Below are 26,070 nucleotides of genomic sequence, written 5' to 3' on the forward strand. Positions count from 1 at the left end.
AGAAGATGCCTTGAAGGGAATCTTAACCTTTGCGGCTGAGCTTTATAAAAAGAGAATTTCTGGTTTATTTTCAGGTCTGAAAATAAGGAAGAAGAGAAAAAGAAGCCAGCGTAATGAAAGAATAATATGTTCTTCTGAAAAAATATATATTGCACATTAACATTTGCAAGTCTGAGTTTTCATTAAGAATGAATTCAGTTTTGTTGAAAGAGGCCTTAGAAGAATTTCACAAGGCTAAAATCTAATTTACAGAACTCCTAAATACCTTGCTTGCTGTAGGCCACAATGTTAGATTTGTAATAGTTCTGTATTTGAATGGTTGTCGATAGTGATTATATAACACTAAAAATGGGTTTGTTTTGACATTCTGCACCATGGGACTTGTAGGAAACACTGTAGCTATTCCTCGTTACAGTTCATTAGTTGGATATGTGTCTGTTTTAGCAAGAACTTGGATGAACTATAGTGCATTAATCATTTAAAATGTGATAATCTGTCTATTTTATGCTGCTTATCTGGGTCCATGTTAGTTTATATTATTAGAAGTTACTGGTACATACTTCTGAGAATAACAGGAGAAAAAAGCAATTCAAGCAATTCCAGGCCATATCATACCTACTGTTTTTTGATATTTTTTTGTATATCTAACAGCTTGGCCTTTATTTTCATACTTTGACTAGTCTTTCTGCAAAATGAGTAGAAAAAAAGACTCCTGATCTCCATATAAACCCAGATTAATGGTGTCTGTGAGAAGTGGAGGGTATTTGTGGCTCTAAGCATAAGTACGACAGCAGTATCCTTGTTGTTTGTCATCTAAAGCAAAATTAGACCCACCCAGAGTTGTCTGTACCAATGGCTGAAACCACTGTCATAATCTCTCTGTCTCTGCAGGGTTCCAGAGTTTGTGCGAGAGAAGCGTTTCGGGAACTGGCTGAGAGACGCACGTGACTGGGCGATTTCAAGGAATCGCTACTGGGGCACACCGATCCCTCTCTGGGTTAGCGATGACTTTGAGGAGGTCAGCAAAACAGGAAACACACACTTGCTACGCTTTAATAGAGTATTTCATGCTGCTAATGTGCCTTTGCGCAATGCAGAGACCATGTAATTTGTCTGTGGCATCACCAAGTTAGTGATTTTTCCTATGTTTGGGAGCTGATTGTAGTGTAGTGTCCAGTTCTCACAACTCAGTCTAGGCTTAAGCATGAGAGGACATAATTGAAAAGTTGAACTCTATGTAACTCTCACTTTTATTTACCATAGAAATGAGTTTGGGGGGGAAATGTCTTACGTCTTTCCAAAGGAAGATTGGCCTGCTCCAAGAGTTGAGAAATCCAGTTCTTCTCATAAATTGGCCGTGCGAAAAATTTTCTCGCTGACCTCTTTTTGACACTCACATAATTTAGCATATCTGGCCCATTTCTGTATGTGGAGGCTTGTGTAGGAGAGACTTTCTGGCATGGTGGAGTGAGGTGACCATGGTGTCAACCAGAGAGTGTAGCGTGACTCTGTACTGCAGTCAGAGCCAGCTCCCCTCAGGCAACATTATAGAGGGCCTCCATAAACTCAACACATGAATGATTCATTAATGTAAACAGCAAATAAACACGAAACCAAAATGTGTTTGGTTTCCCTTCATGCCAGTTAGGGCAACTTCAAAGGTCTTCAACACAAACAGCTATTGGGGGTTAAAAGAAAGAAGACACAGAAAATAAGGGGGGGGACAGAATAAATTAGCCAGTGAAGAAAAAGAGGAAGAGGGGGAGAAAAATGAGTGATGAAAGAGGTGGAGGAAAATCAATGAAAAAGAGGCAGACAGTGGAGAAGTGAGCCAAACTGTAAATGTTCGTTTTGTAATGGATGTTTGTTGCCAAACCCGGCTGACTATGTGAAGTAGACTGAACTGAATAGAGATGTCAGAATTGGGTTGTTTGAGCATTTGAAAAATGAAGTGTTGGTCCCCTGGCTGAAAGAGGGACAGCCAGCGACCTGCTTGCTGGAAATAGCATTGTGACTGTTTCCAGAACACTTGCACTCCCTGGTGCCTCCCTCACACACCCCTCAGCAGCAAATCACACACCCAAATCTAAAACTATAAGCGTGTGTCTGTCTGTGTGTTTCTCCGTACGTGACCGTATGATATCTGTCTCTCAGAATCCTTTTTCTTTTTTGTTCTGCCTTTCTCTGTCCCTGCTTTTCTGGGTATGTTTTACTGTGTCTTCTTTTGTATTTGACGGTGGTGTATCAAGCTGTATCTGGGCCATGTTACCTGGCGCTGTTGGAAAACTAGAGCAGAGCCTACAGGTTAACTCTCTGAGGAGACCAGATAACACACTTTACCATACTTTCTAAGGTAAAGTTACTCAGGAAGTGCGTTGAAGTAGGCCTACTTTTAAATTTTGTTCGTAATGCAACACTCCAAAAAGATTTAATTCACTATTGTAGAGGCAGACTTACTGGAGATTTCTTATTATTTTTGTAAAAAAAAAATGTTAAAAAACTAATAAATTATCCAGTTATTGATGAATGATATACTTCAGATTGACTAGTAAGACTATAGTTTGTCAGATAATTTCAGCTGTATTTTAAGCAAAACATACAGCAGACAAAAGGGGGAGGACACATTTAGTTGCCTATTGCACAAATAATTGCATTTGCCCACTACAATTTATAATTTACAATTTCGTTTAATAGATGCTTTTATCCAATACGACGTACACAGTACAGTGTGAAGCCTGCTAGTACTGCAATGTACAATGTTTCAGTTGCCTATAGCTGATCATTAAAGGTGCAAAATGTGAGATTGTCAACATAATTATAGCTTTAATACAGCAGTGAAGTAACGGTGTCCTTTGCAGAGGAATAAAGTCACGCTTCCACTGTGTGTGTGTGTGTGTGTGTGTGTGTGTGTGTGTGTGTGTGTGCGCGCGTGTGTGCGTGCGTGCGTGCGTGCGTGCGTGCGTGCGTGCGTGTGTGTGTGTTGTAATCCAAGCTTCTCTGTTCTGGCAGCCTGTAAGGTGATGTGAAGGTAACGTTACTCTGGTTGACAACAGTTACTTTATTGCCGTTAAATGTATTTTATAATGTCAGCATGAGGCTAATGTGTCGATGTTTGTCCTTTTTAGCCTTTCTGTTTCTGTTGTGGTGTAGGTTCCGACAACTTCGACCACAACATTAACTCCGAGTGCACCAAAACAATGACAAATAGTAGTTTCTGGACATTACTCTAGTTATGCCCTGCCATTATGGGTACAATTAAAATATCCTGCAAGTTCCTGTTTAACTTTTCCTTTAAACAGAAGGATCAGGGAAAATATAATACACTGTGCTTTCTGCAATACAATATCATAGCAAAAATGACATTTGTCCACTACAATGCAAAGTTCCATTAAGGTAGCTATTGTAGCTAGTCAGTGTGACGGTAATAGTGCTGCCATGTTCAGTTGTTAATTTTTGAAATTGAAAACGGACTAAAATCCTGAGCCCAAAGTGATTTATTCAAGTTACTTCTTTGTTCCAGCAAATACCCAGACACCATTTATAATTATAGAAAACACTGAAAAGCAGTTTATTGTGAAATTTAAGAAGCTGGCAGGTGCAGTTGTTACTTTGTTTTGTATGTAATGTCATGTTGACCAGCTAGTTGAGTAATTAATAAAATAGTTTAGCACTAATGGTTAATTTCAAAATATAGAAACATTTTAGCTTGAATACTGTTTTGTGCTATCGCTTAGTGAAGTTCCACTGTGTGTGTGCTCTCATCAGGTGGTGTGTGTAGGGTCAGTGGCCGAACTGGAGGAGCTGACCGGAGTCAAAGTAACTGATCTGCATCGAGAAAGGTGAGTCCCTGATCTGCCACCAAGATTAAGAGCTGTACAGTACATTGAACATATGCTGCTGTTGCTGCTGTGACAGTGGGATACCCTTAGATTCACAAAGTATACATGTAGAAAGGTCAACATGTGATTGTGATTGGATGTAGTGTCTGTGCTTGTATGTGTCAGCGCATGGATTTCATTTTACATCCGCACTGGTTCCTCTAACGTGACCTGTCTGCTGAACCAGACGGGTGTTGTGGTACACAGATCACTTTTCTCTTCCGCCCTTCATCCGCTAATTACCTTTAATCACTTCCATGGAGATGGCCATCTTTAATTGATGGGTGAGGAAGAGGTTACTTTCACCAAGCTCCTGTGTTTGGGTGTCTGTTCAGGTCGCGAAGCTTTGTAAAAGTAATCTAAATGTTTTAAGGACTCATCTAATTAAAGACCAACTAATTAGGTACATAGCAGTCTGTCAGATGTTTAAAATCATGTCTGAAAAATGTGCAGTTTTGTAATATCTGAAGATGGCAAATATAGGAAAAAGTGGGAACCTTGTGCTGTATAGTATCTTTGAAACTATAAATCACATGATTTACATAAGTGTCTGATATGCAAATGATTTAAGATGATATTACATAAAAGACACAAAGCTGGCTTGGAAGGCTCTATGCAGTAATTTGTTTAAGTTGCATAAGCAGCTGATCACGGACCCTGAGGCTTTAGATTCTCTCAGCTGATGTGATGCTTAATTATGACTTTATGTCATCGTCACAAGTATACCTTTAAAGATCATTCCAATGGTTTAATATCGTACTTTAATAAAGTTTGAATGCCTTGCACCTCAAGATCCATGTCTGTGCACCCACTTTGAACAGACATAGTCACACTATAAAGTAGCACAACAAAGCTAATATATACGTCCTTATAAAATAGGTGGTGCTATAGGCTTACTAAATCTACATTCTATCATCAGGGCTTGTAGAGGAACTGGTGGGACTGGTTGGCTGACTGCTAACTGGCACCATGTCATGTTAATATTATCAAGATGGCTTTCTCTTAAACGGCATCAATGTGTCATTATTCACAAAAGTTTAACTTGACATGAATGATTTGATTTACTTCACTCCTGAAAATAAATGACCTTTTTTTCAGCATTGCATTCCAGTTCATTTAATGCCTAAATTTTTCCTGATCTCTGGTGTGACCAGCTCATAGCACATACTTTTTGAATTGTTTCACTGAAAAACTTTTAATAAGTGCAGAAGTTGTATCACTTGGTACACTGTAATCAGTCTTCAGTATAAGATGTGAAGTGGCCAGCTACTAAAAGGAATGGCTCTGCAGGTGCTGTAGAGCATTTTAGAAAAAGCTTGCATAACTACTTGCAAAAATGACACATTAAACTACTCAGAATGTACTCAGAAAGTCACTTCTTTTTGGAAAATTCTCGCTAAAGGCTCTTCCTTCCTTCGAGTAGGAGTAGTCGTTGCTGAGCAGAAATTCAGTAAATTCAGAGTCAGTAAATGTGGTAAATCATTCCATATCCTTGTGCCTGAAATGTGTGACCCACTGGCTATAACTTAAGCTTATGCTAGTAGATGTCAGCCCAACATGACACACTCCTCTCCTCTTAAACCTCGTTCTCAGCGGTGAAAGATTATAAAATCGTTGTTCTGGACTGCAGCCCAAACCCTATAGATCTGTGAATATATACAATGTACAAATGTATAAGAAGCTCCCCCATGACACTAATAAAATCTAAAATAAAAACAGACATCAAACTATTATTGCTTCTATCTGTCTCAACAATTGCAACTCCTTCATCTCTCTCCCTGTTTCTGTCTACATTTTCTCTGGCCAGCATCGACAGTCTGACAATCCCGTCGCGCTGTGGAAAGGGCTCGCTGCGGAGGATCACCGAGGTGTTTGACTGCTGGTTTGAAAGTGGCAGCATGCCGTATGCCCAGGTTCACTACCCCTTTGAAAACAGGAAGGAGTTTGAGGACACTTTCCCCTGCAGACTTCATCGCTGAAGGCATTGACCAGACCAGAGGATGGTAAACTGATAAATAGCTGGATGGAGTTAAATGGAGGGATCGATGGAAAGAGGGTGACAGATGAGGAGTGGATATCTTCCCTGCCGATTGTATTAAAGAAACTGATGACAGAAGAGCATGAATGGATGAATATTCATATAAGCAGGAACATGTGTTCCTGAAAGCTTTGATAATTTCTACTTTTTATCTAAACGGTTTAGTATCAAGTGATGACATATGGAGGAATTAGGTTACGATTTGTGTAAATTTAAAGTCTTTGTCCTACCCCAGAGAGCAGTTGAACTATATAAATGATGGAGTTCCATTGATCTTGTCTGTATTTTTTTTAAATCCTACTGTAGGTTCTACACCCTTTTGGTGCTCTCCACAGCGCTATTTGGCAAACCGCCCTTCAAGAATGTCATTGTTAACGGACTGGTGCTTGCAAGGTCAGTTCATTCACAAAATAAACCACTTTCTTTAATATTTCTTTAATTAGCAAATACAATTAATTTTCATGAAAGAATGGTACTCTTTTTTTCAACCCTATCATCACAGAATTCTAAGAAAAGATAAAAACAACAGTGTGTTAGTCTCCTAATATTTATCAACAATTCACAATATTGCCAGCCTTGTCTTTTCAGTCCGTTTTGAATGCATTTCTGCATTTGCATTACTTCCCCCACTGCAGTTATGTTTTTTTTCTGTCTCCACTATTCAGCACTTTCCTCCTCCTCTTAACCACAGTTTTTGTTTTAGTTTTCATCACTGTTCCCCACCTGCCCATTCTTCCCCTCTTACTCTTTCTCATAATCTGTGTTATGCAGTATGTGTGCGATAACATTTAGCCCTCAGAGCTGCTCTACAACAGGGCTGCTTGTCCTCCTCGCCAGGCCCTGGGGTCTAAATGCAGCTCTGTGCTCATAGGCCTGCTGACCTGGAAGGACTTGACTAATTTGAATACCAAGTGCATGGTTTCCAACATGCACTTTTGTGGACGCATGCGCATGTATGTGCATTAATGCATTAATGCCTGTCTCATTCATGTAGCGATGGACAGAAGATGAGCAAGCGCAAGAAGAACTACCCAGATCCAGGACTGATAGTGCAGAGCTATGGAGCCGATGCCCTCAGGTCAGCTCTGTGTTTGAATGTGAGCGAGTGTGTGTTTCTGAAGCGTCATGCTAGTGTGCCGGTGGCATGATTGTGTGCTAACCTACCTTATGGTACCTATTAGCAAGCATGATCTTAAGAGGTTTGAATCTACACATAACTAGAAACTGTCCCACTCTTCTGTACAGTATACACACACTTACACATACTTTATATACACATGCATATGCACGTCCCTCTTCATACATTCTCTCCTTTGCCCTGAGCAGTAAGAGTGCTATGGCCATATGGCCTAATGAATAAACCACTATGCAGTTGCACCATATGCTCACATATACACTGATGAGGAGCGAGCTGCTGAAATACAGAGAAAGGGGTGACAATCTGTTTCTATTCAAGGCCTCCATTTTCTCTTTTCTGGCTTAAGTCCTTACTTTGAGTATAGCCATTATGCCCCAATCAGCCACATTAAAACCACCAGCAAAGTGAAGTGAATCACACTGATTATCTCGTTACAGTGGCACCTGTCAATGGGTAGGATGTATTACGTAGCGAGTGAACAATCAATTCTTGAAGCTGATGTTTGAAGCAGGAAAAGGGGCAAGTGTAAGGGTCTAAGCAACTTTGACAAGGGCTAAATTGTGGTGGCTAGATGACGGCGTCAGAGCATCTTCAAAATGACAGTGAAGTAACAACCGGTGAATGGTTGACCCGGTCATGGGCAGCCAAGGCTCACTGATGGGTGTGGGGAACAAAAGTTGGCCTATGTAGTCCTATCCCAAAAAAGACATACTAAAGCGCAAATTGCTGAAACTTTATTTCTGACTGTGATGGAAAGGTGTATCACAGTTTGTTGTAACAGTTGTCTACCACTGTAAGCACCAATAATGGGCATGTGAGTGTCAGAACTGGACAATGGAGCAATGGCAAAAGGTGGCCTGGTCTGATAAATCACATTTTCTTTTATATCTTGTGTATGGCTTTGATCATTTTAATGTTGTGACTGATCAGTTTAAGTGAGCTGCATAAATTGGCTGCAGCAAAATTTGGTAAATGGAAACTGACAGGCCAAAGTGAATTAACAACCCCATGTTTTCATCATTATTCAACATATTTGAACAATTTATAGCTATGCCTATCCTGCATTTTATTTAAAATGTGTCTGAGTTGCTGCTATTAAAATCACTCATGGCCTATTTCATAAAGTTGCATCATGTTAGCTTGCTTCCACAATCAAAAACCCTTTTCTGTCCATCTGAGTGCTAATGCCTGCCACAGACTGTTAGACTGATATGCATTATTTTGTTTATTAGTTGTCAGACGTGTTTCTATTTGGCTTTAAAAGAGGAAAGAAATTAACTTGCGTTATGTTGCTTGCTGTTGGTTAAAAAATAGGTTTTGGCTCAAAATCTGTACAGAACACATTCAATTCGGACATTTAGCCTAATTACAGCTAATCTAATTCAGTATGTCGGGCAGCTGGATGGTTTTACATTAGCAAAATACAACCTGCCACACAGCTTTTTTCAAAAATAGTTTCCTATAAGTGTCTGATAGTCTTTCCTTAGTGTCCCTCAAGAAAATAGTGTTAGCTCTTGACTAAAGTTTGGACTAAATTTTGTCTGTTCATCTGCCTTCTCTTGAGGAGCAAACCACTGAAGCTCAAATGCAGCATTCAGCTGATAAGGTTAATTAAAGACATTTGCTCACAGCACTGACTGTAATTTGTCTGCTTGTTTGTTATGAAATGACTTCAGTTTTGAGCAGAATTTAACAGCTCTTTTCTGATAGCTTGCTTCCTAACACTACAATAGGATACAGTTCTTGAAAAACTGCAGATGTTTTAGGCTTTAAATGGCAGATTCTAATATGCTGCTATAGACTGTATTGGCCTAAGTACTAATCTTGCACAGTGGCTTGAAACAGAGAAAATTATGCGTCAGCAGTTTACAGTAAATTAAACCACTGCTTTGCTTAATGTAATATATGACCAACTGCCTCCTTTACATCAGCACTGGATTGAAACTGTTGTCTCACCATGCATACTGTATGTTGGTGCATAGATCAGTATGTTGCAACAATGAATTTGCGGAGAAACGACAGTCTCTTACGTAGCATTAGTGAAGTTGCAAAGACTATCAATACAGTTAACAAACTCATTCTCACGTCACATGCACACATTTAAGCTCACGTCCTTCAGAAAAACACCTTATTTATGTGTACGCTGTATGTTCTTACTCATAATCAAGCCACACTCACATACTTACCATCTCCTTCACTGTCTCTCTGTCTGTAGGCTGTACCTCATCAACTCTCCTGTAGTAAGAGCAGAAAATCTGCGTTTCAAAGAGGAGGGTGTACGAGACGTGTTGAAGGATGTCTTCCTGCCGTGGTATAACGCCTATCGCTTCCTGGTGCAGAATGTGCAGAGGTTACAGAAGGTACATTTGTAATGAACTGAGGTCAAAGTCATTATTTTCACAATTCCTTCAGTGATTCTTCAATTATTCCTTGCTGCTTCAAAAACACAGCCCTACTCGATGATACAGCAGTTTGTTGCAACATTAATCAATTTATTATTTGGTAGTTGTTGGCACAAACAGAAACTTGTTAGTTCAATGAATTAATGTTGTAATAGCTGCAGTAGTAAAGTCTCTTGATGTTCCTGTGTCACTGCTTAAATGATGGCTGTATATTTCAGCCCAGTTAGCAAGCACTGTGCACATAAAAAAAATTATCCTGCACTTTTGAAAATTGAACTGCATTCCTTTGCATTTGTTTGATACCGTGAGATGGTTACTGAGAGTGGCTGGGTAGGGCACAGCTCCACTCAGAAAAAAAACTTTCATCAGCTGCCACTGCCTGTAGGAGTAAATCTAAAAACCCAGTGGAAATCTTGCTTTAGCAGGTCGCAAATTCTGGATGAAGGGCAGCTCTTGAGTTATTTTCCATAATCACGTTCACACCATCCAACCTTTGGAAGAGTAATGGCAGCACTTTAGACCTGCAGATGTAGACCTGGTAGTAGCCAAGTTTACAACCAAATTTTGCACAATTTCCAGAAAATAGCCAAAACAAAATGTGAATTTATGTGCATTTCTGTTCACTACTGTGATTAAGATTTGGCACACTGAGGTTAACAGTTGGTGACTCTTATTCTCCAGTTGGGTGCCATTAAATCATTGCTGAATAAGAAGGCATAATGAGATGACGTGATCAACATAACTAGTTGGGCTGTCCTTGTGGAATAGAGGTTTTAGGCAGCTAACCTGATCTGCGAAATGTCCAGTTTGAGATTTTTTGTTGCATCGCATGTTCTCTCTAACTCCGTCACCTTTTCTCCCTCCCTCCATTGTCATCGCTCCTGTCAAGTCTGTTAAAAAAACATATGATAAGATAATGGGATGGTAGTTTTTGAAAACGTAATCGATAGTACAGATACTGTTTTTGGTAAATTGCTTAAATGTATAAATGCTATAAATGTCATAGCGAGTGATCAGTTACACAGCTAATTAAGCTGAGAATGAAACAAAACAATTTACTCTAAATTTTTTTTTTTGATGCTGATTCCGTTTTAATGACATTTTAAAACCTAGTAAAATTACACACTCAAGCACCATAGCTGTGATGTCAGTTATGTCTGTGAGGGATTAGTGTTTTGGCCTTGGGTTGGAGAGATTGGGATTTGGCCTGTGTCTAAGTATGTATTTGCGAGCGCAAACTGCAGTCAGAACACCGTTTGCCTGTAGGTGCGCAAGTACCAAAACTGCAAGAGTAGTTGCTTTCTTTACCTGTAGATGTCACACATTATCTGTGTGTGCTGGTCCAAATTGCTACTTTTTTTTGCTTCTACACGGGAGAGATTTTAGCCCCAATTTCAGCTTCTTTGCATCAATGATAATGTGTGCCCTTTTTCTTCTTATCAAACCAAATTGTAAGTTGAATGAAAATACCTTATTTGTGTTTATACTTCTCTCTAATAGGAATTTTTTGTGTTGTGCGTGTTTGCATTCCTGTGTTAGGAGGATGAGATTCAGTTCCTGTACAATGAAAGCACAGCAAAGCAGAGTGACAACATCATGGACAAATGGATTCAGTCTTTCACCCAGTCCCTCATCCAGTTCTTCAAGGCTGAGATGGACGGTCGGTCAGGCACTCTTGAAACACAGCCGCACTTCCATCATTTCACTTTACACCGACGCACATTATTGCCCTGGAAACTTATCCATGAAATCGGTGACCTTAAAATAAGACTTCATACTAAAATGTAATAATTTAGATTATTGACAATTTACTTTGTGCCCAAAAGGACGCTGAACCCCTACAACATGACCGTAAAGAGATTTATGTTCCAACAGCACATGCACACTCAGCTAATCATTACTTTAGCTAAGAAGATGACTCTTTCATTGCCTAAAATACACCCTAACCTGAAACCCATTGCTGCTGTTTCTCTGTCTAGTATAATTAAACTGAGAGTTGTTCTGGTTGCAGCTTACCGCCTGTACACCGTTGTGCCTCGTCTGGTAAAGTTTGTGGACATGCTCACCAACTGGTACGTCAGGACCAACAGACGCCGCCTGAAGGTGAGATCACAGCTTTACATTTGTGCTTATTTAGTGTTAATTTTCTTGTCATGTAAAGAAGATAGAGCTGATAACCAGTGACCATTAATGTGATACTCGAGTCCCAAGAATGACTTATCACTAATAATATTCTGTATCAGATGACTTGCGAGTATTACTGTAAATATAGATTATACTACTTTTTACAGTAAGTTATCCATTTGGTAAATAAAAGTGTTGATTCAAGCTACTGTTATGTCTTTATTATATCCTCCATCTGTGAACATTTATGATCGGTTTGAGGCCCTCCTTCTGAACATTTGGTTGACTTTGACTGGGGGTACATGTGCTGGTATCTGTGAGGGCATTTTTATCTTTTTACTGTTCCAAGGGGAAAGAACCTATTGATGTGTGTGTGAACTTTGCAGGGAGAGAGTGGCACTGAGGACTGCCTGTGGGCGCTGGAAACCCTCTTCAGTGTTCTGTTCTCCATGTGCAGGCTGATGGTGAGTCATTTCGTTTGTGTGTGTGTGTGTGTTAGAGAGAGAAACTGACAGAGAGAAAAGAGATTGTATGGGGGAAATTTTGTTGTGGTGAGGTTTCGCTTTTGTGTGTGCAAGAAACAAAGACATAATGCTGGTATGGAAGGGGTGTGTTTGTGTGCTGGCATGGCTTTGAATAATGCATGAGCAGTAGGAGTCTTTATTTATAACACATTGAAGATGTTTGCATGTGAGGCGTGAGGCACGCTAAGAGGCAGTTAGCCTAACCCAGATCAATACAGATCAGCTGTGAGGTATACAAATTAATTAGCCGTGGTTGAAATGGAAGAGAATCACTTTATATGTAACCTCACAATGGCACAATTCTGTTTGAACTTAACCACTATTTGAATGGAAATATGCAGCAGAGAAAAATATGTTTTGGACTTTTAGACCTTAATGTCAGAGAATATAAATTAGCAACAGTGCAGAGAATCTAATAATCTTTCTCTCCCTCATGTCTACTTGCTTTCTTCCCTCCTTCCCCTCAGGCTCCCTTCACACCCTTCATTACAGAGATGATGTACCAAAATCTGCGCCACCTCATTGACCCTGCTTCTGTTGAAGAGAAGGACTCTGGCAGCATCCACTATCTCATGCTGCCTCAAGTCAGGTTGGAGAAATCCATTCAGTAAAGCTTTAGTGTTAGAGAAATTGATGTTTTTGTGCCACTTGATGTGCTCATCATCAATATTTTTAACAATAGATCACATGGATACAACAAACGCAGGCATTACTGATCACATTTTACTGAATGGGTTTGTTCTCATTGCTCTCATCAGTGGCTGTTTTCATTTAAAAAAAAAAAAAAAAAAAGGTCTAAAGAAACAAGTGTTTGCAGTTACATTACCCGTAGAAGGTGATGCTATCTTGGTGTTGTGGTTACAGCTTGTTTCCCTGAGCCCCAAGTACATCCAGTTACTGTAAGTTTAAATGAATAATAACAAGCATTCATTATTTATTTCTTCAGAGGATCCCCTTGCTTATGACTTCTCAGCATCAGCTACAGAAGCTCTCCTAGATCTGTTTGGATTTCTTGTTTAAGGGCTTTTCGGCAGGTTTGATTCTATCTGAAACTGTTTCTTTTAACCATGTAAATTTAACCAAGGTCATCTGGTTTAAATGCCCATTCTTGCTACACAGCCCCCTGCAGCAAACACAGCAACCCCCCTTGCATTAGCTCCTTTTCTCACAGGATATCCACTGCTTATCTAGAGCCTAATCTGGTTCAGCCGGAGTACGTGGCCTTACTTTACCCCAACTGTATCACACTCTGAATGCCTTAGAGTAGGAGCTTTCGATGCAAAAGAGTCCATAGTGGTTTCTAAGTAACTGTCAGGGTTCTCGATAGCTGTCTTAACAATTTTGTGTCTTCATTTCTGCTGTTCCTCAGCTTGATCTCCCTCTGTGTTGTGTTGAGGGTTTTTTTCTACATTAGTCCTAGTTTAGAAACCATCCATCTCATTTTTATGTAATTCATTAGATGATCTTACTTTCCATGTTAATAATTATTATTTTGTTGGATTGATTGCTTCTTTAGACATCAGTAGATTTTTACTGACTGCTCATGCTGTCAAATGTTTCCATGTGATGAAAGTAGATCACAGCTGAGGCATTCTCTACATTGGTCAGCTGCAATCATCAACCATGTTATCTATGATGGAAAAAATTACATACGTTGGCATAATCTTTTTTCCGTTTAGGGTGCAAACTTTCCTTTCTCTCTTTAGAGAATATTAGGAGAGTGTGCATTCTCTGCAACTTAGAAATACTCACACAGAATTGCATAGACTCTGTCTTGGTTGTCAGCCCTGCAGAATGAATATTGGACTCAAAATTTGATTCATTCGCTTCACTTCAGTTACTTCAATAAAATGTCTGGCCTAGTGGCTGATCAGTTTTTTAATATCTAGGAGGAATTTCCAATTGCCCAAACTTAATTTTATCATCTTTAACAATAGCAAAAGTTCTGACATGATTAAATATCTATTTGATTTCACAAAAGGAAAATAGTTTCTGTATTGGCTCATATAATCTCCCCTGTCACTTAGGCAGCCCTCAGTGCTGCTGCTTTATTAGCCGCTTGTCCTTCCTGCTGTCGAATGGGACTACTTCAACCTCCTCCCAAAGGTCAGCCTCCAATGAGGAAGTGGGGACAGCTGCTCCTCAATCACCTCATTAAATGATTGGCTGTCCCTGGTGTCTCTCCTCTCTCATTTTAGTCCAGTGTTGTGTGCACACTTGGACAAGCACACTGCACGAGTAAATGAACAGGCATTGTGTGTGTACACGCATGCAGCCTATGTGCCTGCAGACAGTTTGGGATAATATCGCTATTATGTCTGATTATCAGTGGTTGTGCAGCTCGAATTTGAATTCAAAGGTGGAAGACTCTGTACCCCTTATTAGTAGATGTTCCTGTGCTCAACTGAGCCAAACTGATGGTTCTGAACTCTCCTTATTTATATATGTGGTTTGGGCCCGGCCATGCTTTATTATTCATTTTCCTCGATTGACACTTCTTTTTAATTTCCAAATCACAATGAACTAGAAAATGAGATTTACTGGGAGTAAATTACTGTAAAAATGCACGTATCTCACCTAACTGTGCCCTGACATTGTACCAAATTTTACAAAATGCAGAATAATAATTATCCCAAAAGGATTCAGTGTTCGTATTATTAGAAGGGACCAAGGTCATATTGCACCTTTGCTATTAGCTTAAATGAGCAAAGCCCAGCCAGCTACAGTTTCAGATGAAGTTCGTAGAAGCAGAATACATCACTCTTCACCCCAGTATAAACAAAACATTTAGGAGTCATTCAAACACTGATTCACTCACTCATCATTAGTTTTGTGATGGAGTGGACATGCTAACACTAATATTAATGTGGTGATATTCAAAATTTCTTGTCTCGTGTTTCTGTTTTGCAGGGAGACTTTGATTGACAAGCGTATTGAGAGCGCTGTCTCCCAGATGCAGTCTGTGATTGAGCTGGGCAGAGTGATCCGAGACAGGAAGACCTTACCTGTCAAGGTACATCACCAACTCTACCTCACCCACTCATACTCTATACTGCAGTATAAAGGGTACAATGTATCCACTGTTTGGGAAACAAGATTGAAAATTTGACACAACAGTCTGAACTCATGGTTCACTTAATAGATTTTTCCAGCATTTCCAACATTTCACATAGTTTATGAGTGGAATCATCTGTTGTCTTCCTCTTGTGTGGTGTGATTAAAAGATCTGAAATAGAGGTTTTCAGGGGAAAATGTTCGACCCGATTGAAAAAGGAATATGTTAATTTAAAAAAAGGGGGACCCCAATCAAAGCACAGTCACACTTGCTTCATCACAGTATACAGATTTCTTGAAATATTTAAATGTATTTATGATAGGGTCAAACAAGATGGCCCAAATAAACTGAGTATACTTTCTACCAGGTCTGACTCCAGTCCTGGACTGAGGTTCAGTTTTTAAAAATCACCATAATAAGTAGACCATGAGTCAAGATGTATTTATTTATTTCGAATTTTATTTTGTCAGGCTGCTATTTCAAACTTGGAAATTAATTGTTCTGCACAAAAAACTAAATGCAGTTATTAATAATCAATTATGTAATTCATCATTTCAAATTTCACACAGCATTACCTGTGTCACGTTTTGTGTTATCATATTCTTAACTTGACATTGTGCACAGTTTTACCTTTGTGCTGTGCATTTCAGTATCCACTGAAGGAGGTGGTAGTTATTCACCAGGATGCAGAGGCTCTGAAAGACATCCAGTCCCTGCAGAAATACATCCTGGAAGTAAGTGAACTGACTGTTGTATTATTTAGTTACTTTTACAGTAAATACTGATTGTTTATATTGTTTCATAATTGTGAGTGTTGTCCTGATCAAGTGAGTAATCTGAGTTACTTTAGTTCTCTGTAGAACTTCTTTTCTCATACTCTGTAGAAGTGTGTCATGGCAGAAGATGCATTTTCTCCTTTTTCTTGCTGAAATCTATATTTGTTGGTTTGCTATGCTTTGATCAGTGCTATTAAACTTATGATTTAAAGAGGAACATGCTCTAGAACCATGTTTACTCTCCAAAGCCTCTTCTGTATGCTGACTTGATAGATGAGATGAACATCAGAGGGCGTGGATCTTCACATGCTGCTTGTATCTTCAGCTGTAATAGAAATTTCTATGTTTCATTTAAAAAAAGGAATAAAGCAGATGCCTCGGAAAATAATTTCCCATTTGATCTACCCCAGTTGCCACACTCATCAAATATAGATTGCAAAACCTAGTGTTATGTTGTTGTTTTTTTTTAAACCAGTACAGGAAACATTATATTACTGTTTATCTGTGTACTTCATAATGTGGTGACAGTAATATGCATCATTGTACTTCATCTTGTAGTGCCTGTCACAGATGCCGGCTGCAAAATTACAGAGTTTATTTTCCACAGTAAGGCTTCCACTGCAAGGCAGGTTTGTGTGATTCACGCCGCTGTTTTTCAAGCGAATTGGAAAAATGAATACTCAAACGTTCAAATGACTAATCGTCATAGCTTATAAGTGCAGGAAGCCATTAAACTGGCAGTATCCGTTTCTCACGGGGTTTGATTTTTCCAACAACAAAGCAATTCCCACTACAATCTTAAGGAAAAATGCTGTCAACGTTGGGGAAAGGTTGTAACTATCTCTCTCACTTGAAGTTCTTCTGTGTCCCTAGCTGAAAAATTACTGATGTGTCTCAAATGAAAAATTGATTTCAGCTCTAATCCCATACGATGGAGCTGAGGAACACAACTTTTATGAATTAAGGTTCACATGGTAAAAGTACTTCTGTTGCAACCTCCTCTTGGATCCTTCAAGCTTTATCTTAGCCCTAGCCACTTCTTATCTGTCATTGAGTTTCACTTCTGGTGGAGGAAACATTTAACCTTGCCAGCCTTTACCTTCCCTCCAGTAAACAAGGTTTATTTGATCAGAATTGAGAGCACTTAAGGTCTTGCAGCACAGGAAAGAAGAAACTTCAATCTCTGTGAATGTGTGATGTCATTTTAGTCAAGCCACATTAAGTCTGCCTTCACCTTTATAATAATAATAATAAATTTTATTTATAAAGCGCTTTTCCAAAAGCTCAAAGACGCTGTACATAAAATACAATAAGATAGAACAAAACAGATAATTAAAATCAGTAGATAGTAAACAAGTTCAAGATAAAATACAGAATCACTTAAGGAAAGCAGATCTAAAAAGGTGAGTCTTTAAAAGGGATTTAAATGTGGTGAGGTTGGTGCAGTCACGGAGGGCATGGGGGAGTGAGTTCCAGAGTGTGGGGGCGGCAATGGCGAAGGCTCTGTCCCCCCAATGTCGCCGGCTGGTCCTGTGCGGGATGGAAAGGAGGTTTGTGTGGGAGGAACGGAGATTCCTGGGGGGGGTGTAGGGGAGGAGCAAATCGGTAAGGTAAGAGGGGGCTAGATTATGGATGGACTTGAAGGTGAGGAGAAGCAGTTTGTACTGGATGCGGTGTGAAATGGGGAGCCAATGGAGGTTCCGCAGGACGGGTGTGATATGGTCGTGAGAACAGGTTCGGGTGAGGAGTCGGGCAGCAGAGTTTTGAATGAGTTGAAGTTTATTGAGAACTTTGGAGGTGGAGCCGAAGAGAACGCTATTGCAGTAGTCAAGGCGGGAAGTGACGAAGGCATGAATGAGGGTTTCAGCGGCTGAGAAGGAGAGGAAGGGGCGGAGACGGGCGACGTTGCGGAGATGGAAATAGGCAGTTTTGGTGATCTGATTAATGTGGGGTTCAAAAGTGAGGTTGCTGTCAAATATCACACCGAGGTTGCGGATGTGAGCAGAAGGAGATAGGGTGGTGTTATCAATGGTAATGGGGGGGTGGGGAAATGGTGTGAGTGATTTAGGTCCGATAAGGATGAGATCAGTCTTGTCACAGTTTAGCAGGAGAAAATTTTTCCTCATCCAGGATTTAATGTCGGCCAGGCAGCTGGAGAGAGAGGGGAGGGTGGTGGTGGCAGTGGTGTTGGTGGAGATGTAGAGTTGGATATCGTCGGCGTAGCAATGGAAGTGTAGGTTGTGGCGGCGGATGATGTTGCCGAGGGGGAGGAGGTACAGGATAAAGAGGAGGGGGCCAAGTACTGATCCTTGAGGGACACCATGGGACAGGGGGGCGGTGGGTGATGTGCAGTTGTTGACCTTGATGAATTGTTGTCGATTAGTGAGATATGATGTGAACCAGGTGAGGGCGGTGCCGGTGATGTTAATGGAGGATTGAAGGCGGGACAGGAGGATGGAGTGATTGATTGTGTCAAATGCTGCAGAGAGGTCGAGAAGAATGAGGATGGTGACTTGTCCAGAGTCTGAGGAGAGGAGGAGATCATTGGTGACCTTGAGGAGAGCAGTTTCAGTGCTGTGATGAGAGCGGAATCCGGATTGAAAGGTTTCATACAGGTTGTTGGAGGTGAGGTGAGTTTTCAACTGGGCAGCGACGACACGTTCTAATGTTTTGGATATGAAGGGGAGATTGGAGATGGGCCGGAAGTTGTGAGGGGAGGTTGGATCCAAACCAGGTTTTTTGAGGATGGGGGAGACAGAGGCGAGCTTGAGGGGTGAGGGGACACAGCCAGTACTGAGGGAAGTGTTGATGATGTTAGAGATGAGGGGGGCGATAACAGGGAGGCAGTTTTTGAGGAGGGCAGTGGGGATGGGGTCCAGGCAGGATGTGGAGTTTTTAGTTCCAGTGATGAATTTGGGCAGGTCCAGGGGGGAAACGGGCGAGAAGTGGGCCAGGGGGGGAAAGTTCAGAGGGTTTGGTGGAGGAGAGGGGGGATCAAGTGAAGTGGGAGAGGTGACAAGGCTGCTGTGGATGGAGATGATTTTGTTATGAAAAAAAGAGAGGAATAGGTTGCATTTGTCAGTGGTGAACGAGTTTGAGACTGTGTCCGGGGGGGCAAGGAGTTTATTGACAGTTGAGAAGAGGGATTTGGGGTTGTTGGAGCTGGTATTGATCAGGTCAGAGTAGAAAGTGGACCGTGCAGATTTCAGGGCGTCTTTGTATTGTTGGAGGAAGTCGGAGTAGGCTTGGCGGTGAACTGTCAGGTTTGTTTTCTTGACAAGACGTTCTAGCTGTCGTTTATGGGCTTTCATGAGGTGGAGTTCAGGGGTGTACCATGGAGCAGAGTGGGAGAAAGTAACTAATTTGGATTTGAGGGGAGCAAGCTGATCAAGACAGGAAGAGAGAGTATGATTGTAGTGGTTGATGAGGTCAGTGGGGTTATTGATTGACGGGGGAGGGGAGACGGACAATGCAGTGGTCAGTGAGGCGGAGAATACAGAGGGGGAGAGTGATCTGGTGTTTCTAAAAAAGATTGTCCGTTTTTCCTTGGGCAGGGGGGTGGGGAGGCTGATGTCCATAGTTATTGCTAGGTGGTCAGAGATGGAGAGATGACAGCTGGAGATATTTAGGACTGTAAGACCAGAGGAGCAAACCAGATCGAGGATGTGTCCATGGTTGTGGGTGGGGAAATTGACATGCTGGGTGAGGTTGAGTGATTGTAGGAGATCTAGGAAGTCAGAGGCAGATTTACTGTGAAGGTTGTCCATGTGAAAGTTGAAGTCACCAAGGATGAGGACTGACGGAGATGTAGCTAATAGCTGGGTGGCAAAGTGGGAAAAGTCAGGGAGAAATGAGGGGTTTGGTTTAGGTGGGCGGTAAATGATAGCAGTGACCATTGGGGTGGGACCGGGTGATTTAAAAACAAGGTGTTCAAAGGAGGGGGAGGCAGGGATGGAAAGTGGGATGGTTGTGAAGACCTGTTTGTGGATGACTGCGATGCCGCCTCCTCGACCTTCTGGGCGGGGTGAGTTGAGGTACGTGTATCCGGAGGGGGTGGCTTGGTTGAGTGGGTAGAAGTCCAGTGGTTTGTGCCATGTTTCGGTTAGACAGAGGAAGTCCAGTTTATTGTCCAGGATGAATAATTGTAGAATGGGGCCTTTGCTGGTGACGGAGCGGGTGTTGAAGAGGGCAAAGTTCAGGTGAAGTGTGGATGTGTGATTAGGGGAGGGCTTCTGGGGACAAGGCTGTGAGGTCCGTGGAAGTGGGCGAAGGTTAGCAAAATGGCAGTTTCTGAGGGAGGGCTGCCGAGGTTGTCTGAAGCTGATGATGGTGGGGATTTGGCAGCTTGTTGAATTCTGGTACTGCGGGGGTGACGGGCAAGGGGAGCCAGAGGGGGGAGGCAGTGGGTGTGCTGGAGGGGAAAATGGGGGGAGTTCCAGGTGGGGACAGAGGGGGGCGCTGTAGCTGGGAGGCGGTTCAGTGGAGCGTGAAGAAGAGATGGATGTAAACACTGGCACTAGTCAGTCTGAAGTGTGGACGGTGTATTGGATATTTGAGATTAAAAGTGATCTGCCGGACCTGTTTGGATGGATGCCATCACTGTTAAAATATTCTGGCCTGTTCCAGAAACAGTTAAAATTGTCAATAAAGTTAATTCTGCTGGCACGGCAGAACGAGCTAATCCAGGTGTTCAGGCTGAGCAGTCTGCTGAAGCGCTCAGAGTTGTTGTTTACCGTTGGTAGGGGCCCGCTAATAAAAATAGACTTTCCGCAGTCTTTCAGTAAGTCCGTCAGATTTAGAAAATCACGTTTTGTCTGCTCAGACTGGGGGCGCGCTGTGTCGTTGCAGCCGACGTGAAGGATAATGCGGTGTACAGAGGAGGGGAGTGAGCGGAGAACGGAAGGAATTTTAACAGCGATGTCTGCAGCTGTAGCACCGGGGAATGACAGTGTGATAGCGTTAAAGAACCTGATGCCTCTCATGATACTGTCGCCAATGATGAGCGTAGAGGGGGCGAAGAGTGGGGCAAGTGGTGGACGGGAGGTTGTGAACTTACGGGAGAGGTGGCGTGGAGGGCTTCCGGCTGAGGTTGCGTCGGGGCTGGTGTGCAGAGGAGCCGCCGCGGGTGCTAGCTGTCCCTGTGGCTCGGTGTCGGTAAGGGTGGAGGTGATGGTGGAGCGATGGAAACGCGGCGATGAGGAGTCTACAAACTCGGGTTGTAGACAGCTGCCATGATGGTCCAAGTCTTTGCCGACGGACCCGGCGGAGTGGCGGCGAACCGCGTCCCGCAGCAGACGTCGTCGGGAGGTTGCGGAGGATATCCGGGTTTGGGACCGCTGGATTTGTTGCTCTCCGGAGGAGGACCGAGTGCTGCCGGTCGCCCGCGGAGGGGAGACCCTGCCGGTGGAGCCAGGCTGAGCCCGGGGGCCACCGCACGTTTGCGCGGAGGTGGTCTTTGCGCCGGCGTCCAGCGGCGACCGGGAAGTAGCCGCCCCCGATGAGGAGGCCGGCCGATCCGCAGCGTTGGACGTCGGGGGGTCCAGAGCCTTTGGCGGTCCGTCGTCTGTTCGGATGGGAGCCGCAGAGGCTCCGGCAGCTGGCAGGTTGGAGGAAGAGGAGGCGTCGCCGCCGATCAGCGTCGCCGCCGGGTTGGCGGGCCGGGGCTTGGCCGGTAGGGACAGAGCCGCAAAGCTGATGAGATTTGGTCGGGCCGGGGAGACGGTGTGGTCGTTGCGGCTGCTTTTGCCACGAATGACGACCTCGGACCAGGATGGATGTCGGTTCGGGGTTGAACAGGACGAGGGCCGGGGGCTGACGGGGACCCACGGGAGGGTGTCATGGAGGGAGGACTGGACTGAAGCGAGGTAGCGGGATTGCTTGCAGGCGACGTTCATGTAAGAGGTGAGTATATCTGATTTGATTTTTAGCTCCTCAGATAGACGACGGATGTCAGCCTTCAGGCGGATGATGGTTGTGTTGGCTGCATCTAGTTCAGAGGTGTGGGGGGGGGCAGACAAGGAAGTGGTGTCCGGTGAAGAGTCCCTGGCTGTGTCCGCCATGTCCCTGGCTTCCGAAAACTAAACAGTGAACTAGGATTGTTACTGTGGTGCTATAAAGCCCTTATCTGCTGCTGTTTGCATCCAAACACTGTAACACTGTAACACACCGACGTGTTGAGCCACCGCAGCTAGTTAGCCGCTGCTGATAGCACTGTCCGTTAGCAGTTAGCTGCGGTTAGCCTCTGACCGGCGAAGTCTGAAAGTTCTTTACAAGGTGGTTTACGCTCAAAGTCTTTTCATCAGAAGGTGTAGCTTTGTATAAAAATAAAAATCTGTCAAAAGTCTGTCACGGCAGGACAAGGAGTTTGTCTCGCTGCGACTAATAATAATGTGGGAGCGGGAGCCCGACAAAACACGTCCTTCAGTCAGCCGTCATCACGTGCTTTTAATTAGATTGCCGTATTATTATGTTATCATTATTACTATTCAAGTTGGAATTTCCACTACTTAACAGTGCACCTTGAGGCACCGATGCACATTTTAACAATGGTTCAAAAAATTCTTCAACCCAGAACAACATACTCTGTTAACTTGTATATGATGACTGCAAAGCAATAAAACTAATAATTATTAATTGAAATAAAGATAATGAATTTGACTTCTACAAGATGTAATAAAGCATTTAGCATAACATAGGAACCTCAGAATGACCTGTTTTAAAATACAGAGTAGTGGATACAGTTGGAACCAGTATTAGCACAGGTATATTTTATGGGTGTGACTTTTGTGTCCGTTGCTGATGTTTCTGACTCTGAAGTCAAGATCACTGAAGTATTAACTTAAAAAAAAATAGTATTGAGGGGTTATTGCAAACCAAACAAGTTGCAGCAAATCACTATTTTCAAACAGGCAGACTGACTGGTGCTAATTCTTTTATTGTTACCAATTTTTTAAGTCAAAACAGAAATTGAATGAATTCTCCTAACATGCAGAGGGAAGAGGTTGGTCACAGAATGGCACTGGCTGTTCTGGCCTTTGAAATTTTAGCTTTGGTCAGCTTTGCTTCGCTGACAAGCCTTTTCCTGACCCCACTGTCGGCTGAGTTTATACTAAGCTCAAGATGGTCTGTCAAATATCAAATGAGTTGCTGTTTGAGCTGACAGAAGCCTTCAGTTCATTGTAATGCACCAACAGACTGTATATTGCCACATTCCAAGTAATCACAAACACTCACAGTTTCTCTATTTTTCTCTCTCATACAAACACACACAAAGCCGCATTTACCCTCAAGATAATACATGTTGTTTTTGTCGAATCAGTGCATCGATTACATCTTGTTTTAAATAACCAAGCTCATATTTTCAACCCCACACTGCCCTTAAGTTTAATACACAGGGACTACAGTAGCTTATGTGTGCTCTCTGTTAGCAAGTCAACTGTGCTCGAGTTCAATCTCAGTCACAGCCCGCACCAGTATGATCGACTGAAAGAGACTGTGAATGGCAGACCAGGGTGGGTGTCAGTGAGGCTAAATTTAGCATCTCTATTGATTTACCAGATATGACTGGATCAGAGATTTTTCTTTCCATTTAGACAGAAGAATGAAATGTTTTGTATTGAAAGGCAGAGATATTGACTAAATAGGAGGAATGGTCTATTGGAGATTTAAAGATCGACCGACTGACTGACTAGTTGATTTCATGGCTGACTTGCTCTTTGAGTGAATGAGTCTTTGTGATCAATTTTGATTTGGCCTTTATAATACATGCCTGAGGTTATTAAAGTTTTTAGCTCAACTTATCTTTAACTTTTACGTTAGTTATAATTCAATTTTCAGCTTGAGTAGTAATTTCTTTTGAAGTATGTTGTGTTTTTTCTATGAATTTTGTTAAAATTTCCTGTTTAAGTTTCACTCTGTAAATCTTTTATATACCACATATTCATGTATGTATGCCTGTATATAAAAACTACATATTTGAATTTAAAATTAAACTGCAAATAACACCATTGCTTTTAATTAGATTGCCGTATTATTATGTTATCATTATTACTATTCAAGTTGGAATTTCCACTACTTAACAGTGCACCTTGAGGCACCGATGCACATTTTAACAATGGTTCAAAAAATTCTTCAACCCAGAACAACATACTCTGTTAACTTGTATATGATGACTGCAAAGCAATAAAACTAATAATTATTAATTGAAATAAAGATAATGAATTTGACTTCTACAAGATGTAATAAAGCATTTAGCATAACATAGGAACCTCAGAATGACCTGTTTTAAAATACAGAGTAGTGGATACAGTTGGAACCAGTATTAGCACAGGTATATTTTATGGGTGTGACTTTTGTGTCCGTTGCTGATGTTTCTGACTCTGAAGTCAAGATCACTGAAGTATTAACTTAAAAAAAAATAGTATTGAGGGGTTATTGCAAACCAAACAAGTTGCAGCAAATCACTATTTTCAAACAGGCAGACTGACTGGTGCTAATTCTTTTATTGTTACCAATTTTTTAAGTCAAAACAGAAATTGAATGAATTCTCCTAACATGCAGAGGGAAGAGGTTGGTCACAGAATGGCACTGGCTGTTCTGGCCTTTGAAATTTTAGCTTTGGTCAGCTTTGCTTCGCTGACAAGCCTTTTCCTGACCCCACTGTCGGCTGAGTTTATACTAAGCTCAAGATGGTCTGTCAAATATCAAATGAGTTGCTGTTTGAGCTGACAGAAGCCTTCAGTTCATTGTAATGCACCAACAGACTGTATATTGCCACATTCCAAGTAATCACAAACACTCACAGTTTCTCTATTTTTCTCTCTCATACAAACACACACAAAGCCGCATTTACCCTCAAGATAATACATGTTGTTTTTGTCGAATCAGTGCATCGATTACATCTTGTTTTAAATAACCAAGCTCATATTTTCAACCCCACACTGCCCTTAAGTTTAATACACAGAGACTACAGTAGCTTATGTGTGCTCTCTGTTAGCAAGTCAACTGTGCTCGAGTTCAATCTCAGTCACAGCCCGCACCAGTATGATCGACTGAAAGAGACTGTGAATGGCAGACCAGGGTGGGTGTCAGTGAGGCTAAATTTAGCATCTCTATTGATTTACCAGATATGACTGGATCAGAGATTTTTCTTTCCATTTAGACAGAAGAATGAAATGTTTTGTATTGAAAGGCAGAGATATTGACTAAATAGGAGGAATGGTCTATTGGAGATTTAAAGATCGACCGACTGACTGACTAGTTGATTTCATGGCTGACTTGCTCTTTGAGTGAATGAGTCTTTGTGATCAATTTTGATTTGGCCTTTATAATACATGCCTGAGGTTATTAAAGTTTTTAGCTCAACTTATCTTTAACTTTTACGTTAGTTATAATTCAATTTTCAGCTTGAGTAGTAATTTCTTTTGAAGTATGTTGTGTTTTTTCTATGAATTTTGTTAAAATTTCCTGTTTAAGTTTCACTCTGTAAATCTTTTATATACCACATATTCATGTATGTATGCCTGTATATAAAAACTACATATTTGAATTTAAAATTAAACTGCAAATAAATGTATTTTTTAATAGTGTTGAAATGGAAATAATGAGTAAATATGCATGAAGGTGAGTCTGCTGTTTCTACTCCTGCTCCGTTATGCTGACTGATGTATTCTGCAACTAGCCGATATTAAATTACTACATGTAGTATACATAAACATGAACTAGCCGCTTCTTAGCTGTCATTGTGTTTTGCTTCTGGTGGAGGAAACATTTAACCTTGCCAGCCTTTACCTTCCCTCTAGTAAACAAGGTTTATTTGATCGGAATTGGGAGCGCTTAAGATGTTGCAGCACAGGAAAGAAGAATCTTCCAACTCTGTGAATGCTTTTATTAAATTACTGCATGTGTTATATATATACTCTCTGTACTGTACCTGAATGCATATTATATGTAGCAGGGGTGTAACGCTAATTGTATGTGTGCCAAGAATTTTCAGTATGGACTTTTCAGTTCAGCACATGTACTGTAGACACAGATGAAGCTGCTGCTCTGCTAACACGTTGCTTTCACAATGCAGGATGAGCTGTTAGTTCCATGCAATAACTTATAGGGGACCTCCTACTACTACTGAAAAGTC

The 26,070-nt window shown here is 41.6% G+C and overlaps 1 protein-coding gene across 1 annotated transcript in view; it reads left to right on the plus strand.

Annotated features, from left to right (window-relative positions):
- The window catches only part of iars1 (isoleucyl-tRNA synthetase 1), a 62,304-nt gene that overhangs the window by 24,182 nt on the left and 12,052 nt on the right, over positions 1-26,070 (plus strand). The window contains 13 exon segments of the mRNA XM_055010493.1: positions 892-1,018; positions 3,766-3,839; positions 5,686-5,836; positions 5,838-5,881; positions 6,223-6,309; positions 6,911-6,994; positions 9,270-9,414; positions 10,996-11,116; positions 11,468-11,559; positions 11,967-12,044; positions 12,572-12,693; positions 15,015-15,117; positions 15,810-15,893. Coding sequence (XP_054866468.1) covers positions 892-1,018; positions 3,766-3,839; positions 5,686-5,836; positions 5,838-5,881; positions 6,223-6,309; positions 6,911-6,994; positions 9,270-9,414; positions 10,996-11,116; positions 11,468-11,559; positions 11,967-12,044; positions 12,572-12,693; positions 15,015-15,117; positions 15,810-15,893 — 1,312 coding nt within the window.

This window comes from Amphiprion ocellaris, chromosome 5, assembly GCF_022539595.1.
Source record: "Amphiprion ocellaris isolate individual 3 ecotype Okinawa chromosome 5, ASM2253959v1, whole genome shotgun sequence".
In the NCBI taxonomy this organism is placed as follows: domain Eukaryota; kingdom Metazoa; phylum Chordata; class Actinopteri; family Pomacentridae; genus Amphiprion; species Amphiprion ocellaris.